This window comes from Chaetodon auriga, chromosome 6 (genome assembly GCF_051107435.1).
Source record: "Chaetodon auriga isolate fChaAug3 chromosome 6, fChaAug3.hap1, whole genome shotgun sequence".
Classification (NCBI taxonomy): domain Eukaryota; kingdom Metazoa; phylum Chordata; class Actinopteri; order Chaetodontiformes; family Chaetodontidae; genus Chaetodon; species Chaetodon auriga.
In genome coordinates, this window is record NC_135079.1 from 3,954,937 (window position 1) to 3,970,227 (window position 15,291).

A 15,291-nucleotide genomic window follows, 5' to 3' on the forward strand; every position below is an offset into this window, starting at 1 on the left:
TTTGTCAGGACTGTTGACAAGTCTCTCCGTGCACGTGCTCAACCAGTCCGAGTTGGGTGTGACAGTTCAGCCTCTCAGCTGCTTTAAATCCAAATAAACTCATCCATATGTCTCCTCTGTATTTGGGTATGCTTACTCCTCTACAGGGAGAAGGGAGTGTGTGTCAACAACATGCCTGAAATGTAAATGCGGTTTCATAAGCTTACCTCAGAGACCGGCGATTTTAAATGTGCGGGTTAAGACATAATGCTCAATCCCGGGTTGCGTACTACCTCAAACAGGGTTGCTTAAGGACTGAGAGGTCCACTCAAGGTTGTTTAATCAGTGTAAGACCGTAGCTTATCTCAACAGAGGCCGTCCTGTTCTTTCAAACGTCCACAAAGGAACGCAGAGCTCAAAACATTTGCCTTCCTCCTGCATTTGCGTCCGTAGTATGTGTTCAGCCGTGCGCACAGAGGGCGAGCGTTGAGAAAGAGTCGCGCAGTACGCCTCCCTGTCTACAGTACATAGACTGTACCATAGGCGGCTTGTTTGCACAGTGCAGTACGTCACAGTAGTTTGTCTCAAACGGTCGGTGTACATTGAGGGGATGGGCTCAGGAGGAACCGAGGACTTGTTTGACCTGCCTGCCGCTACAACACCACAAACATAAAGCAGCTATCATTTATTTTCGACGCGGTGACAGATGAGCGGATCAAAGCGAGAGGGAGTGACTCGGGCCGTGTTTATCTGCTGCAACAAGTTTGTGCGCTAGCTCTTCCAGAGCTCGTTAAGTGCTCAGTAACATGAAGCAAAATGAAAAGATGCGTCTCATCTTGAACGTTTTCTTTCTCTTTCTTGGTTCCTGTGAGGGCTTGCTGATTCTGATGGTCAGCTGAAGGGCATAACAATGACGATAATGAAATTAAATAGGCCCCTAAACCTCTTAAAGCTTAAGTTACAGACATACTTTAATGTAATGACATGGAGGCATGCAGCAACTGGTATAAGTGGCTAAGTCTAAGCCCCAGGTTGAAGCTCATGAGCCAACTGCAGAGACGGGGTTAACTGCGGTAGAAAAAGCTCGTTAAAATGAGCTGCGTGGTTAAAGTATCTACTATTACTTAATGACCCGACCAGGCCTTAACTCGGGTGACGAGAGACAACAGCTGACAAAAGCTGTGGGGGGGTTACAATGCAAACAGAAGCTGGGGGCCACTCAGCTGAGAAGTGAGGTGTAGAATGATTTTAAAAAAAAAAGGTAAAACACGGGGAAAGAGTGCGATTCATGCACAAATATTCATGAACTGTGTGTTTCAAAGCAACGATAAGGAAAAGTCTGTCATGTTGTTGTTCCATATCCTGAAGCGTAGGATGCTTATCTGAGCAGAGAGTGGTGGTAACATGGGCAGGACCAGCAGGGGACTGGCAGAGGACCAGTGGGAGCTCATATATGTGACGTTCAGATGCGTGGCGGTTACCCATGGCATCACCATGCGAACACAAAAGCCCCGTCGGGTCTAAAGCCTCTCTAAAGACCCCGCGCTTTGTTCACATCCACTGAGCCAAGCCCGTCTGTCAGCCGCTGACCCGCGGTCCTGTGAATCTGTGTGTGTCTGTCTTGCTGCAGTTTGACACTCTCACACCGGGAGCTTCTTTAGGCTGAGAACTTGTGTTAAACACCTGCTGACTGTATGAGGGAGGACGCATGCTCTGCCAGTTCATGTGAAGCACAGTGCATGCAGTTTCATTTAGTCACAGTTACTCAGTCTGAGCAAACATGGATCCCTGTATTGATGTATCAGCCCATGCTGTCGTTGCTTTGCATGGAAATGTGAGGATTTGCTGCTTTTCTTTGTCGATAGTAAAAGGAAATCTCTGCGATGAGACAAAGCAAGCTATTTGAAGACACTGCCTCGGGCTTTTGGGAAATTGTACCATTTTATAGCCCAATTAAATTATTAATTGGGGAAAATAATGAGTGTGTATCAGCTCTAAACTGCAGGTGGTGAGAAAGATTCATGCATGTGGACTGAAGGATGCAGACTTTCAAGACATTTTTCTTTATTGAATAACTACATCTTAGGTTAAAATGTGTGACAGACAGCAGGAGCTGTTCATCCCTGAACATCCAAACTGTACAATGAGATTCAACTTGGAAAATTCAGCTTCAGGTCAAGCCCGACTGTGCTGTCGATAACGGTGGATTTTCTTCTGCGCTGCCTCCGGAGAGTCTGCCTCAGTCTTTGTTGCTTTGTCTGCAGCGCTGAGCGTTGGCCTTGACCTCAGTTGTTTCCATCCAGCGCCGCGTCCTCATGCTACGATCCACATTCTTTTATCCCACAAATGGCCTTAGGGGAGCCTGCATTGTGCTGTATTACTTCTCCACACATGCCACTTGTCTTTTTAAGTGTTAGCCAAAGTGTCAAAGTGCTAGCCAAGCTATCCAGACGGAAGCTATGAATAACACCCGCTTTTCCTGCAGCACTAGTTCAAGGAGCAGTGTGGGGAGAGGAGCTCAGCATAGGCCACTTTGAATAGACTCAGCTCGTTACAGCGTAAGATAAACTGACCTTACATCACTTTGTATTTTATGGTACATGACGGAGAGCACTCAGGCTGCCAGACAATGATATTTTATAGTGATGCCGCTAGAGTTAATAGACGCTTATACTCGCTGTACCTGTAATCACTGTCATAAGTGCAACAGTTAACTAAGCTTATAGTTTATAAAATGTCAAAAAATAGGCCTTTCACAAGTTTGAGAGTTTGAGGTGACGTCTTTGGTTTGCGTGTTTTGGCCAACCGGCAGTGCAAAACCCAAAGATACTCAATTAAAATGATGCAAAACAGAAAGAAGCTGCAAGTTCTCTCATTGGAGAAGCTGCTCGCAGTGAATAAACGAAACAAGAAACAAACATCCTAAACAAAGCTGGGGCCCTTTGGACTCCTCTGGGCGGTCGGGAGTTCCCGCAGCAGTCGTCAGATATTCGATTATCTTTAGTTACTGCCTTCGTCATGGTGTCAGGCCGCCCTCTAGCACAGTCATTTGAGAGAAACCCAGATTCATTTCCAGCGTTGAGCCACCGTGACCCTCTTTCTAGACAGGAGGCTCTCCTGTTCCGAGGCGATCCTAAGCATAGCCTACACTTATACTCAACTCACCCCAGAATAGACTCACGACCGGCCGCAGCATTGCTGGAAGACCTCAGTTATCTATATCACAGCCTCGAGGAGTCAGCACATTTCTGCCAGACGCATCTGCACCACTGCAGAGGGCCCTCAGCACACCGCATGCGAACAGGTTTACGACGGCGGAGGAGATTTCCTGTTTCTCCTCCCCCCCTTATGTATCACTTAGGAAACAAACTGGTCATGCAAAATAGATGGGGTGTAATTATAGAGTAGCTTACATGGATGCCACACCCATGCAAATATGTTGTTCCCTTTGATTTTCCCCCGCTGCACTATTTTCTTCCTCCTTGCTTCAGTTTTCACTGGAGTTTGTGTTGTCAGCTTTTTCCCTCCCTGCGCAGATCTGTCCAGTTAAGGGCTCGGCTAAAACGGACGAGGTCTAAATGCAGGACCGGTGCCGCAAATAGGACGTGGATGTAACTGAACTTCCATCATCAAACTGCCAGCAGAACGTCACAAATAGGCCTCAGACGGTCACAGATAGCTCTGTTTGCTTAGTGAGCTGCCACCTTGTTATTTATGTCAAGAGGCTGTCTCTGCTGTTAGTAGGGAACGATGCTTTTTCTGTGTTAAGGGAGCTGGTCTTCATGAATCAAGCTTTGTCCGTCTGTCCGTTAAAGGTGGTGTCTGAGGTGCCTCGCATCACTGGCCTGATTTGGATGAGGCATCTCGAGACTCTTAAAAAATGAAGCCTTTTGTGGGCAGTCATGATTATTTCCTTTGGTTATTTTTACAGTTAATAGGAAAAATGTCCATTTCAGTTTCTCAGTCTTAAATTGCCTGTTTATCCAAGCAAAATGGCCAAATATTCTCCAGTTCCAGCTGCTCGAATGTGAGGATTTACAGCAGGATCGTTGTCTAGTATGAGAGCATCTTTGGGTTTTGACTGCTCTGACGATGTGTGCACTTGAACAAAACAACAGCTCCTTCACACTCTGTGTGCCGTGAGGCCGTCCCAGCACCTCCCAGCGTCTGACAGCCTTGCACCTGAAATGCAGGCGTGGATTAAACCGTGCTGAAGGCGGCGTATGCAAATGAAGCTTCACCACCTGCTGGCGTCATGTAGCAGCTGTCTCAATCTGCATATTCATGAGGTGTTAGTAATTTTCATTTTGCTGCAGGTGTGCACACTCAGCGTGGGTGCCGTCTTTGTTAAATGTTTCAGTGTTTGTCGCCCCCCCCCCACTTGCACATACTGGCAAAAAATAAAATCATATATGAGAGAGAGGGAAATGGTTAACTGTGGAGTCGCGCCAACTTCCACTCGACCTCGACTGTTTGCCTAACCTATTATCTGCTCTCTGGCTGCCTTGAAAGCTGCACATGGTGGCTGGCTGATGTGTCCCTCACCCGCCTGCGCGCACACACACACATGAAAACACAAGCTCTCTCCACATTGTCGTGCTGGCCTTTGTGTTGGCGGCCTGTGGTTGACACAGAGATGGGACTCCTGTGTCAACACCACATGGTTGAATGACACCGCAGTCCAGCCCTGACTGCGATACGGGCGGTGAAGTGGAATCTCTGAGGAAATTCCAAACGTGCATCCAGATGCATCAAACTATTGTTCGTTTTAGTAGATTGGGTGATGTCGTATTTCATGTGGCCCAGTGGTGTGGTGACTGTTGATAAGCTTTGGACTGAACATGATGTGCCTGGTGATAGTATTGCATGGATGTACAGACCAAGAGTCTCTCAGGTTAGATGTGCAGTTAAATATCTTTGCTCCAAGTCAAACAGCCAGAGGAAATGGGCCTTATCATAATACTCTGATATTTCATTCTTCAGCAGCATCAGCGTGGCCTCTAATCAGCAAGTATGAATCACTGGTAATTGCTTGTGCGTGAATGCTGACTGGTTTAATTGCTAACGATTGCTAGCTGTTGTTTTAAGGCTGCGCTGCTGTTATATGAGATGCTTGACATCATACCACCAGCCTTAAGTCAGCGATGCAAGATAAGCGCCTACAGTAAGAGTTTATTTGTTGTGCTAGATGATCCAGATGTAATTAAACGCGTCTCATTTGGGGTTTTATGTGCGAGTGTGTTTTGGCCAGCGTTTGCACTCCTGAAAAGGAGGCGTCATTCATAGCACACTTGCGTGTCCACAAATCAAGTGTGTCAGCCACGCTCGAAAAAGAAGGAGGCTTTAAAAACGACGCTGCTCAGTCAGTCTTCAGTCATGTGTTGTGTAAAAGTACAAAGTCTGATCTGCCTTTTGTTCTGTGGCATTGTTTGGATCAAACTGTGAATTTAACATTTTAAAGTACCTGATGTCACCTCAGTGCTGGTCTCACTTCTTCAGCTTCAAGTGTCTTGAGAAGAGTCGGCACAGTGAGCAAACTGCTGCTTTTTGCCATCATTTCTTAGCAACCAGAGCTAATGACAGCATGCCACAAGCTGGCAGTATCGAAATAGAGAATTGGATATGAGTGGCCACCAAAAGATGTTTTTCACCCCCTCGCAGCCCCTTGTTGAAAGCTGTGTTTGCATGTGAGAGGAAGAAAGGGTCCACGCTCCCTCCAACGCTGACCCCAGCCCGCCTGCCGGTTTTTCCTCTCCATGTCGACAGCTACAGATGATCCCTCGCTGACACCTCATGTCGCCTAGCCTTCCCCTCCCCGCCCCTGATAATGATGGGGTGGTCTGCTCCCTGACCCTTGACCCGCAGGAAGCAGTAAAGCCATTATCAGCGTGCCGGGGGGACTTGCCGCGGCCTTGTTTGTTTTTGAAAGCACATTTTCCGAAAGGCTCACGAGCTGGAGGATCAGTGTGATGACCACGCATATCCCAAGCTTTGCTAAAGGAAGATGAACCGTGGAGCTCAGGGCAGCAGCAGGGCAGCGTCAGCCCCCCGTCAGCCCCCCGTCAGCCCCCCGTCAGCGCGGTGTGCAGATGATAAAACACAGGCAGTGGCCTGGGTGTGTGTGTGTGTGTGTGTGTGTGTGTGTGTGTGTGTGTGTTTGTTCTGTTTTTACAAGCTCCGCCGTCGTGTTTGTTCTCCGTCTTTACCGTCGCTCTGTAGCACACTTAGTGACAAGTCTGTGGAGATAAAACGACTTTAAAAATAAATGTGGCTCAGTCTGAATCGTGTGTAGATATCAGCTGTGCCGTGCTTCAGCTTTACTCGTTAAATAACAGTAAAACAGAAATGGGTCTTTCACACTTACACCAGCAGCAGTCCTACTCAGGACGTGCACATTTCTTTTGATACTGGTGCAAATATGATATCTGTTTTTGGCTGTTTAAAGCAGAACAAAGCCTTTTTTCAAACGTTACATTGATTAATGTAATCTTGAACAAAACTCTTCCTCTATCCAAATAAAACAGCCAACATTTGGCAAAATTGTGACTTAAACCAGGAAGTCCTTTGTTTAAAGAATAAGTAAAGATCACAAACCTGGCCAGACGTTTGATGCCGTTTACCTGATCAGTCCTGTTCTTAGAGCTGTGTCTGGGTCAAGTTTCTGTCTGTCGCTGTTCGATTTAGTTGTTATTCCTGATTGCACCAGGTTAAAACGTTGAAATCTCGAGTCTTGAGGGAGTGAAGTTTCAGTCTTTTCCTCTCTGTCTTTCCCAGAGAGGGACGAGCTTTTACCTGCTTCAGGATAAGCCTGTGCTCGGATGTCACTCTGGGAAGTCTGTTGCCTAAACAGTCTTTTATTCATGTTGACATAATTGGAAAAAGATGTGAAGGGCTTCTCCCACTTCCCTCATGGATTAAGATGTTCCACAGCTTCACGATCGTATTTATTTTTCTTTCTTTGTCTGAATTGTGGGCTGAGAGGGTGTAATTAAAATCAATATATTTGTCAGCTTCCTTAAGATATTGTGTTTTTAGCTCTGCTTATTTGAAGCAGGATTGCAGGTTTTGAAGAGAAATTGTGGATTCTGACTTGAAATATAATCACGGCTCTGAATTAAGACGACTGACTCAGTTAATCGATGCAGCACAGACGATGAAGCATGTCTGAGCTCTTGACCTGAGGCTAACTCTGTTTTCCGTCGCGGCTTTGAGCTGATTAATATTTCATATCCTCTGAACAAAAGTTGGATGTGGAGCCCAGACTGAGTTGGCAGCTTTGTGTAATTAACAGAGTGTGTAACTGTGGCCTGGCCAGGTGCTTGAAAAGAGGCACAATTATCCCCGTGGGCTAAGATTCATTATTTGATAAAGGCTTTTTGATGCTTCAGTCGTGAAGATCTTGAGCTGAATTCACCGGATGGGTCGGCGGTGAATTAACCTCATCTGAAGTCTGACGGGTGGCAGGATGCTGAGCGAGCTCGCCTCTGCGACGCCCCTCCTCCTGGCATCTCTTAGCCGGCCAGACCAGCATTATATCCCGCTGGGATCGGATTATGACTTTAATGCTTGGCTCCCGTTGCCGGTCACCATGACAGCCGCATCCTTCATGTCACGCACAGTACAGACGTATTACTGCAATATTAGGAAATGTCGAACCTCCGCAGATCTGAAGCCAGCGATGGATGCGTGTTTGACTGATTGCATGCGCCTGCGGTTTTCCTGCAGCTCGCCTGCGGCCTGGTGTTCGCCGGAACAGACGCTGCTCTGAGCTCTTTGTCTGGTGCAGTAGGTGGTCCTGTCTGGCTGAAAGGACGGAGCGTGAAACCACTTCTAGGAGGGTTTTTGATACTAAAAATGTACCGTCTCATTGTGCCGAGAGGCCCTTTAAAAGCGCCCGCCACAGCCGAAAAGGATCTCTGTCATGCAACTGTCCTGCATCGCTTCTGCAAAGTTTATTACAAATTCTGCGCAGTTGAGCCGAAGATGTCGTCATCGCCTTCTTTTGTTTCATTTTATTTTCTCCTCTGCATATTAATGTCTTGCTTCTGCACATTGAAGTGCAAAATTGCCTCAAAATGCACACAAGCTTTAAGCCTTTCACAGTTTGTGAAGTGCAGATATCGTCCCAGCTCCCAGTGATAAGTCCTTCCCCTCAAACCTGCACACTACCCCCAGCTGACATACACATCAGCTGAGCTCTGTTGCACTAATCCCCGTACTGCTAAGTAGATTTTTTTTTTTTTTTTTTTGCATGAACATGCAACATACAACCACTGCCAGCATGCAGTGTGTACAGACAGATCTCATTAAAGTAGCCTGATGTACTTATATGTAAATATACTAAGAACGAAGGGTTTTAAGAAGGAACTTCAGAGGTTGTTCCTCAAAATGAGGCCTGGAAAATTAATATTCTTTAGCTTTTAGCACAGATGTTCACATGAGTTAGATTTACTGTTTTACAAGCACAAGCTAATGGTATTTATTGCTGTATGTTTGGTTTGATGTACCTTTTTGGTGTTGGTGAAAGCAGTGTTGTCTAGGAGTAAAGTGTTGGCACTGTGTAGCTGTATTTTGTTCTATATGTGACGTGTAAGGTCGAACATATTTGAACTATCCAGTGCTGTGTTGTTTTACCAGTGCATGTAGTTACTGGTGAAGCTACAAAAAGCTGAATGTGACAATAAAATGGTGCAAAATTACCTTCGTGCAGGATTTAAGGCTTGATTTTACAACAACTTGTACAACAACTGAGCACTGGCTGTAAGCTCTAGGTGTTATTTCTGCAGCTGGCATCGCGTTTGCAGTAACTTCACGTCAGATGTTGTCCTTCACGTACACATGCAGCGCACAGGGATGCCATTTCTCTGGTTGTGAGAGCTTTTTTTGGCACCTGTAACCTCTCCCTTGTGTCGTTTGAGGCTGCCTCGCACACCTGAGTGACACTGCCTTTTCAAACACGCCCACGGACAGAAGCGCAGGGTTTGTCCTCCGAGGACAGTGATTGACGGGGAGATTAAGACGAAACAACAGCGAAAAGCTTCAAAAGCAATTAAGTGCATGCTCCTGACTGATCTGCAACTTACCGGACCAGTTCTGAATTATCCGGATGCGTTAAACCGAGGAGGTAAACCCCGCCCTTCTGGCACATGATGGCTTGTTGAATAACTGGAGCAAACAGCTACCCCATCAGAGCCACCCTTTCCCTGCCGCCTCGCTATGATCTCAACCACAAGCAGGCATGTGGTCGTCCTGCAGAGCCTGGCAGCAAACCAAGTGCGTGACAAAGACACGCAGGCTTTCTGTTTGATAACCTCGTCTTTCTTCCGCACGCACTCTTCGCCTCTGTCCTTGACGCTGCCTTAATTGTCTCCTTTGAGAAGAACGGTGGGACGCTCTGCTTGGAGTTGAGTGGGCAGCACAGTGGCAGGTGACATCATCCCAAGCTGCCGCACTGCTGCTCTCAGCAAATCTCCACTTGAATATCTGGCCCGTTTACTCCAGTCTGGAGCAGCCACTGCGAGCAGAGCTGCAGCTCCTCTGTGTGTGTGTGTGTGTGTGTGTGTGTGTGTGTGTGTGTGTGTGTGTGTGTGTGTGTGTGTGTGTGTGTGTGTGTGCGCCATTGAGTTTTGACAAAGGTTGCTCTCAATCTTATTTTCACCTCCTCTGAATCTAAGCAGGAGCTCTCTGCACTGCTGCTCTCGCTCTGCAAAAAGAAGGAGCGGACGAACCTGAAGGCAGTGCTTCGACCTTCATAAATGGAGTTTCTATCTATTCTGTCTATTTCTATGTGACTTTCTATCTGTCATATAATCATTGGAATCAGTAAATGGAAACATAATTCATTTTCCTTCAATGTTTAATATTTACCAAAGCAGATTTTTTATGCAAATGCAATAGAAATACATATATTCACAATATAATGGGAGGCTTGACATCAGCCTCGTTAGCACGACCTCCAGAAAGGTGATATTTGGGATTAATTGTTAATTTCTATGTCTTTCGATTGAAACATGACCCGAAGCTTTAAGAATAAGAGTTTCCTGACTGAATTGAGACTGAATTGCATTTATTTGGCACTGTCCATCTGCAGCACATCCTTAAATCTCTGATTTTTAGCAACATTTCAATAATTCACTCCTTTTTTTGCTGACAGCTGAATAAGAGCTGTAACTGTCGGTGAGGCTCAGAGTGTGTGACAGGCGCTCTCTCACACCTCTGCGGTGTGTCCCTCACTTCACCCCTCCCCTGCAGCCGTGTAATGATTTACGGAGTGCAGCGAGGAGGAGGTTTGATGGGGGTCGGAGGGATTCAGGGGCGTGGCAGCAGGTTTGGGCGTGCTCAGGTGTTCGCAGCTGAGCCGACGGTTGGTGAACCAGGCTGTGAAAGGGCGACGTTTTTAGTAAAACAAAGCACGTGGAGGCGCTGTGCTTTGAACGGTGCTGATAGACAGACTGAACCCAAACTGTCATCGTGCTGACAGTCACACTGATTCCAGAAGAAGCTGGGACGCTGCGTAAAACACACACAAAGCAAAACGACAGCTCGCTAATCCTTTTTGACATCTACTCAACTGAAACCAGCACAAAGACCATATATTCAGTGTTCATTGGTAACAGGTGATGGGATCGTGATCGGGTGTGAAAGGGGCGTCCTGGAAAGGCTCAGTCGTACTTTCTGCTTTCTCTCTCTTCTTTCTTTACAGCGTCCCAACTTTTTTGGAATCAAGGTTGTAATCTAGAACCTCAAACGTCTTTTGGACCCTCTTGTGATTGAACTGAATCTGGTGAACTGACGATCACCAGATAAGTCTCTGCCGCAGAGACGTCATGACCCCTGACCCTGACCCTCACCTGAACTCTGACCTCGGCTCCTCCCCTAATGCTCGAAGTCCATAACCCCTAAAATAGACGAGTCACCACAGCTGTTTGTGACGGCTCTTGTTCTGATACAGTGATGCTCAGTTTACTGTGCCTTTTGAAACTAGACTGCTTTGGCTTCAGTCGTTATTGATAATCAATGCGAACCATTGATCTAAACTTCCGGCTTATGAAACGGCTGCAAATTCAACATTGTCATTTTTGCCACCCATTTTCCTTTTGAACTGTTATTTTGCTAAAGAAATGTACTAACTTACAGCGAATGAGCTGCCATGGAGCCTTAAATTCAAGATCGACTTCAGCTAGAAAATTCAGATTCTCCTCCAAACAGCAAATTGCTGTGCTTGAAGTAAAATCTGCTTGATTTTAATTTGGTAATTTTCTAAAACAATCGCTCAGTACGCTCATATCATCATGATCCAACCAAGCAGATCTGAAAGTCACCAGTGTCGAAATCATGTAAAAATAAGTGAATACTTTTGTTAAGTATAACAAGTTCACTCCAAAAACAGCTAAAACCTGACAAATTCTAAATGATCTAAGACTAAACTCTGTAAGATTAATATTTGCATTAATGAGAAACTAATCTCTTCCCAAACCCTGAAGGCACCGCCAAGGCCCCTCACTATTTACATGCAGATGAAAAGAGTAAATTTGGGAAATGCCATCAGATTCCCGGGTGTGAAAGTACTGTGGGAGAGACAGACAGGATTACACACCCAATTAGTGAGCTAAATTGTCTGAAACAAAGACCCCCCTCGAGGTTACTGGAAAGGATTAGATTTCTAGAACAGTCGAACAGGCCAAGGAAACATGTAATGGTGAATTTGACATGGAAGCTAATTGATTTTCTGACTGGGATCAGGTTTATTGTTTCATTACAGCAGCAGAGCACGAAACAAAAGAACCCGAGCGGCGCAGAGTAACTGGGAGGGACTGCGTACGCTTGTTTTCCCAGTAAGATTCGACTGGTTAGTTCTACCGAGGACACTTCAGATCCACAGAAATGTCCCCAGGAAACCGTTCAGCTGATGGGGTTAAACGCTCCCGAAACATCCTGTCTCGTGATCCGTTTAATTAGCCTAAGTCATTAAATATATATGACATCTTCCGTGTTGAATAGTGCCTCAAGTCATGCTTTATTTCCTAAAAGTGTGTTTATTTTCATGATTGCGAAAGCCTGCACCCTGTGGAGCCAATAACCACATCAGTGCCATAAAGGAAAGATAACTGTGGCGTACCTGGACTCTCCTCAGTCACGTAACATGACGGCTGAGGCCCTAATTTAATTAAACCTGAGGCTTATTTTCCAGAGAGAGTTGGGAAAACGAACTTGGTGCAGATCTGCTCTGTTGACAGAACTGCTAAAACGTCCACACGTAGATTTAAACTAACTTCTAACCTTGGTGAAAACTAGCTAACCCAAGCACATCCACCCCCAGGGACCGTCAGCAGCTACTTCACAATCAGGTCTCACTCAATACTGAAGCAGCTTCTCCACCTGCTGAGTTCGCTCATATTCTCTGATTCTCCTTATTCAGCATATTGCAGTCTTACATCATTCATTATGTTCACATGTTTACTTTTTTCAGTGCAGCTTATGAAAGTCTTCGTCAAGTGCAGCTTTTGGGGCTGCATCAGGACATTGTTTGAGAAGAATGTGTCTAAATTCCTTGTTGACCAGTTACACGTTTCAAGTGGCGGAGATACAACAGCCTGAAATGAGCGTGTGTTCCCAAAAATGGCCAACAGAAGAATAAAAGTTTGCATTTTTAGGATGGTTTGTTTCTTGTACCTTCGCCCACTCAGTGACCATTTTGTAGTTATTCGGGGACATGCCGCGACCTCTGGTCAGGACATTACCTCTCCTCCCTCGCCTCCGTCCAGCCGTGTAATCCTGCATCCGCGGCGTCGGCGTCAGCGCTGGGATCCAGTGTCGCACAGACAGACACAATGGCCGCACTGTACTCCGCTCGCTGCATTGTTCTGCCCTGAACGTGGAGGCACAATGAGGCCCTTATCCACCGAGGACGGGGAGGCCGGCAGGCCCGCTGTCAGGTGCTTGTTTGTGAGCTGAACCCGAGAGGAGTTTCAAACAGCAGGGCGATGCTTTCTGAAAGATCGGACCGTGGTGTGAGGAGAACATGGATGCTGCTACATGCTAGCACCTGCTGTCAGAGTGATCCTGGCCTCTGAGTATCAAAGCCCTGCTGACTTTCTCCTCTCAGTAAATGAATGGCTTTGCATCAGTCAGTTCCTTCATGCACTTCCTGATGTGGTGGTGAAGTTGTGGTGCTTGAGGTTTAAGATTTCACTACATTCGAGTAATTTTAATGAATATTAGAGCATGAAACCGATTTCAGACATTTGATGATCAATAATATTGAATTATTGCTCCCTGCTTTTCAACAGTAAGGAGCTTTTACTGCATGTCTTCTTAAAAGGTTTTTCAGCTGTGTAACGTCCAGGGTGACATTCAGAAAGTGTCTCTGTCTTTGTTGGCTGTGTCCTTGAATGCAGCCCCTCTATGTGTGTGTGTGTGTGTGTCTTTCACAAAAGGAATAAAAGCTCACTTTCATTGCAGAACGAACACACAGTGCCGCTGTCACTCCCTCTCTTCTTCCTCTCTCACATCCACGTTCAAGTCGTTAATCCCTGCCAGATTTCAGCATTTCAGACAGACACACAGACACACAGACAGACAGACAGACTAAAGCGGTACATATTAACCCAGCTGGCAGGTTTTATGGGACAAAGTATTGGGTCAGAGTAGGATGTTGACCCTGCGCTCTTGTGGTGCAAAAGCAACAAATCTGCAGCAGATAAAAACGTGTGAAACGAAGAAACGGTCCTTTGCTGTGATTTAAGATGGTCAAAATGACATTTGTCTATCGCTCAAGAAGCAGAGAAAGCCAAATTCAGCCAAAGCAGAGATTTTTATGGCTTGTGGAATAACCGTTTCAGCATGAAGGAGGGTTGGTTCACGTGTAATGGCGGCATGCCAAAAACAGGCTAATGCATCGCTCTAATGATCATGTGTGAACAAATTCTGTCTCCAGTCTCCTGTTTAATTAAGCAGCTCCTCGATTGTGCCAACTAATTCAGCAGCACGGCCAGAGAGATTGTGGTGTGATTCACAAGTCCGATCCCCACAGAAATCACCGTACGTCGGCGCTGCAGCGGCCCTCTGTCCTCTTAGCGCGTCCTTGAACGCTGAAAGGGGACACTCTCGCTCAGACCTGGACTGTAAAAGCAAACGTGTTGTTGATGTTGGACCTGCTTGTACTCAGACGAAGGCTGAGCTTTTAAACTGTGACAGTACATTAATGTTATGGTGTGATTTCCTTAGAAATTAAATTTAAATTTAAAGCTATAAAATCAACAGAAGGCTGAAGAAATCAGGATGTCCTGATCAGTTTTTTTGCACCGATCCAAATGTAAGTCCTTTAGTTTTGATTGTCTCCCAATACCAAATCTGATTGGTCGCACTGTGGAGCCCAGCTATGAAGGAGATTTGCAGCATGCACGACTCCTGTATAGCCTGCTAGTGTTGCAGTGTGCTGCAGCATTAGCATTAGCATTAGCTAAGGTGGACAGAACGCGCTGAAGTCACATAACGCTTTTATTAACGTTTGAGGGCCATCTGTAATTCAATACTGCAGCACTGAAGAGTAATTAAACCGGTCGTACACAAAGTTCACTCCAGTCCACGCTGACTGTAATCAAGCGGATGTGTTAGTGAGTTTGATTGTACATACACAGGGTAGAAATCTAAGTTTTTGCTGTTAAAAGTGAGAGAGTTTTGAACCGTTACACACTAACTCCACATAATCACTCCAGAGCTGAAGCAGAACTTACATTGTCTCTCTCTTATTTTTTCTACTTGGCTCACTGGTTTGGGTGGGGTCGGACTTTTTTTCCGTTGCTGACCGTGTGATGCCAGCGATTTCTCCTGCTGTGGGCTGCGTTGTGCTTGTCCAGATACATACGCTCTCACAAATGAGTCAGGGAAGCCGACAAAGGACAGTAGTTCTGTTTTTGGGTAACAAAAGAAAATATGAAATGGTCCAAAGAAGCCTCTGTTGTGCTGGGTTGCATACGATAATATAGGTGTACCTAATAAAGTGGCCAGGGAGTATACCTCCTCACTGTGTACCTCAACAAGCTCTCGTCTGTTCTTGTGTTTGCTGCAGGATTCGTCCTCAGCTGGCCAGGGAGAAGATCGAAGGATGTCACATCTGTACGTATGTGATGCCCGGGGAGCCTCAGGTGATGCTGGGCAAAGACAAGGCCTTCACCTACGACTACATGTTCGACATGGACTCCCAGCAGGACGCCATCTACACCACCTGCACGGAGAAGCTGATCGAGGGCTGCTTCGAGGGCTACAACGCCACCATCTTTGCATACGGACAGGCGAGTGTTTGTCCTCAGT

The 15,291-nt window shown here is 46.1% G+C and overlaps 1 protein-coding gene across 4 annotated transcripts in view; it reads left to right on the forward strand.

The window, feature by feature from the left end:
• kif21a (kinesin family member 21A) overlaps window positions 1-15,291 on the forward strand; it is a 41,764-nt gene that overhangs the window by 2,722 nt on the left and 23,751 nt on the right. For all 4 annotated transcript variants that reach the window (XM_076734131.1, XM_076734128.1, XM_076734130.1 and 1 more), the window contains exon 2: window positions 15,050-15,272. In XM_076734131.1, coding sequence (XP_076590246.1) covers window positions 15,050-15,272 — 223 coding nt within the window. The remainder of the gene's footprint in view (window positions 1-15,049; window positions 15,273-15,291) is intronic.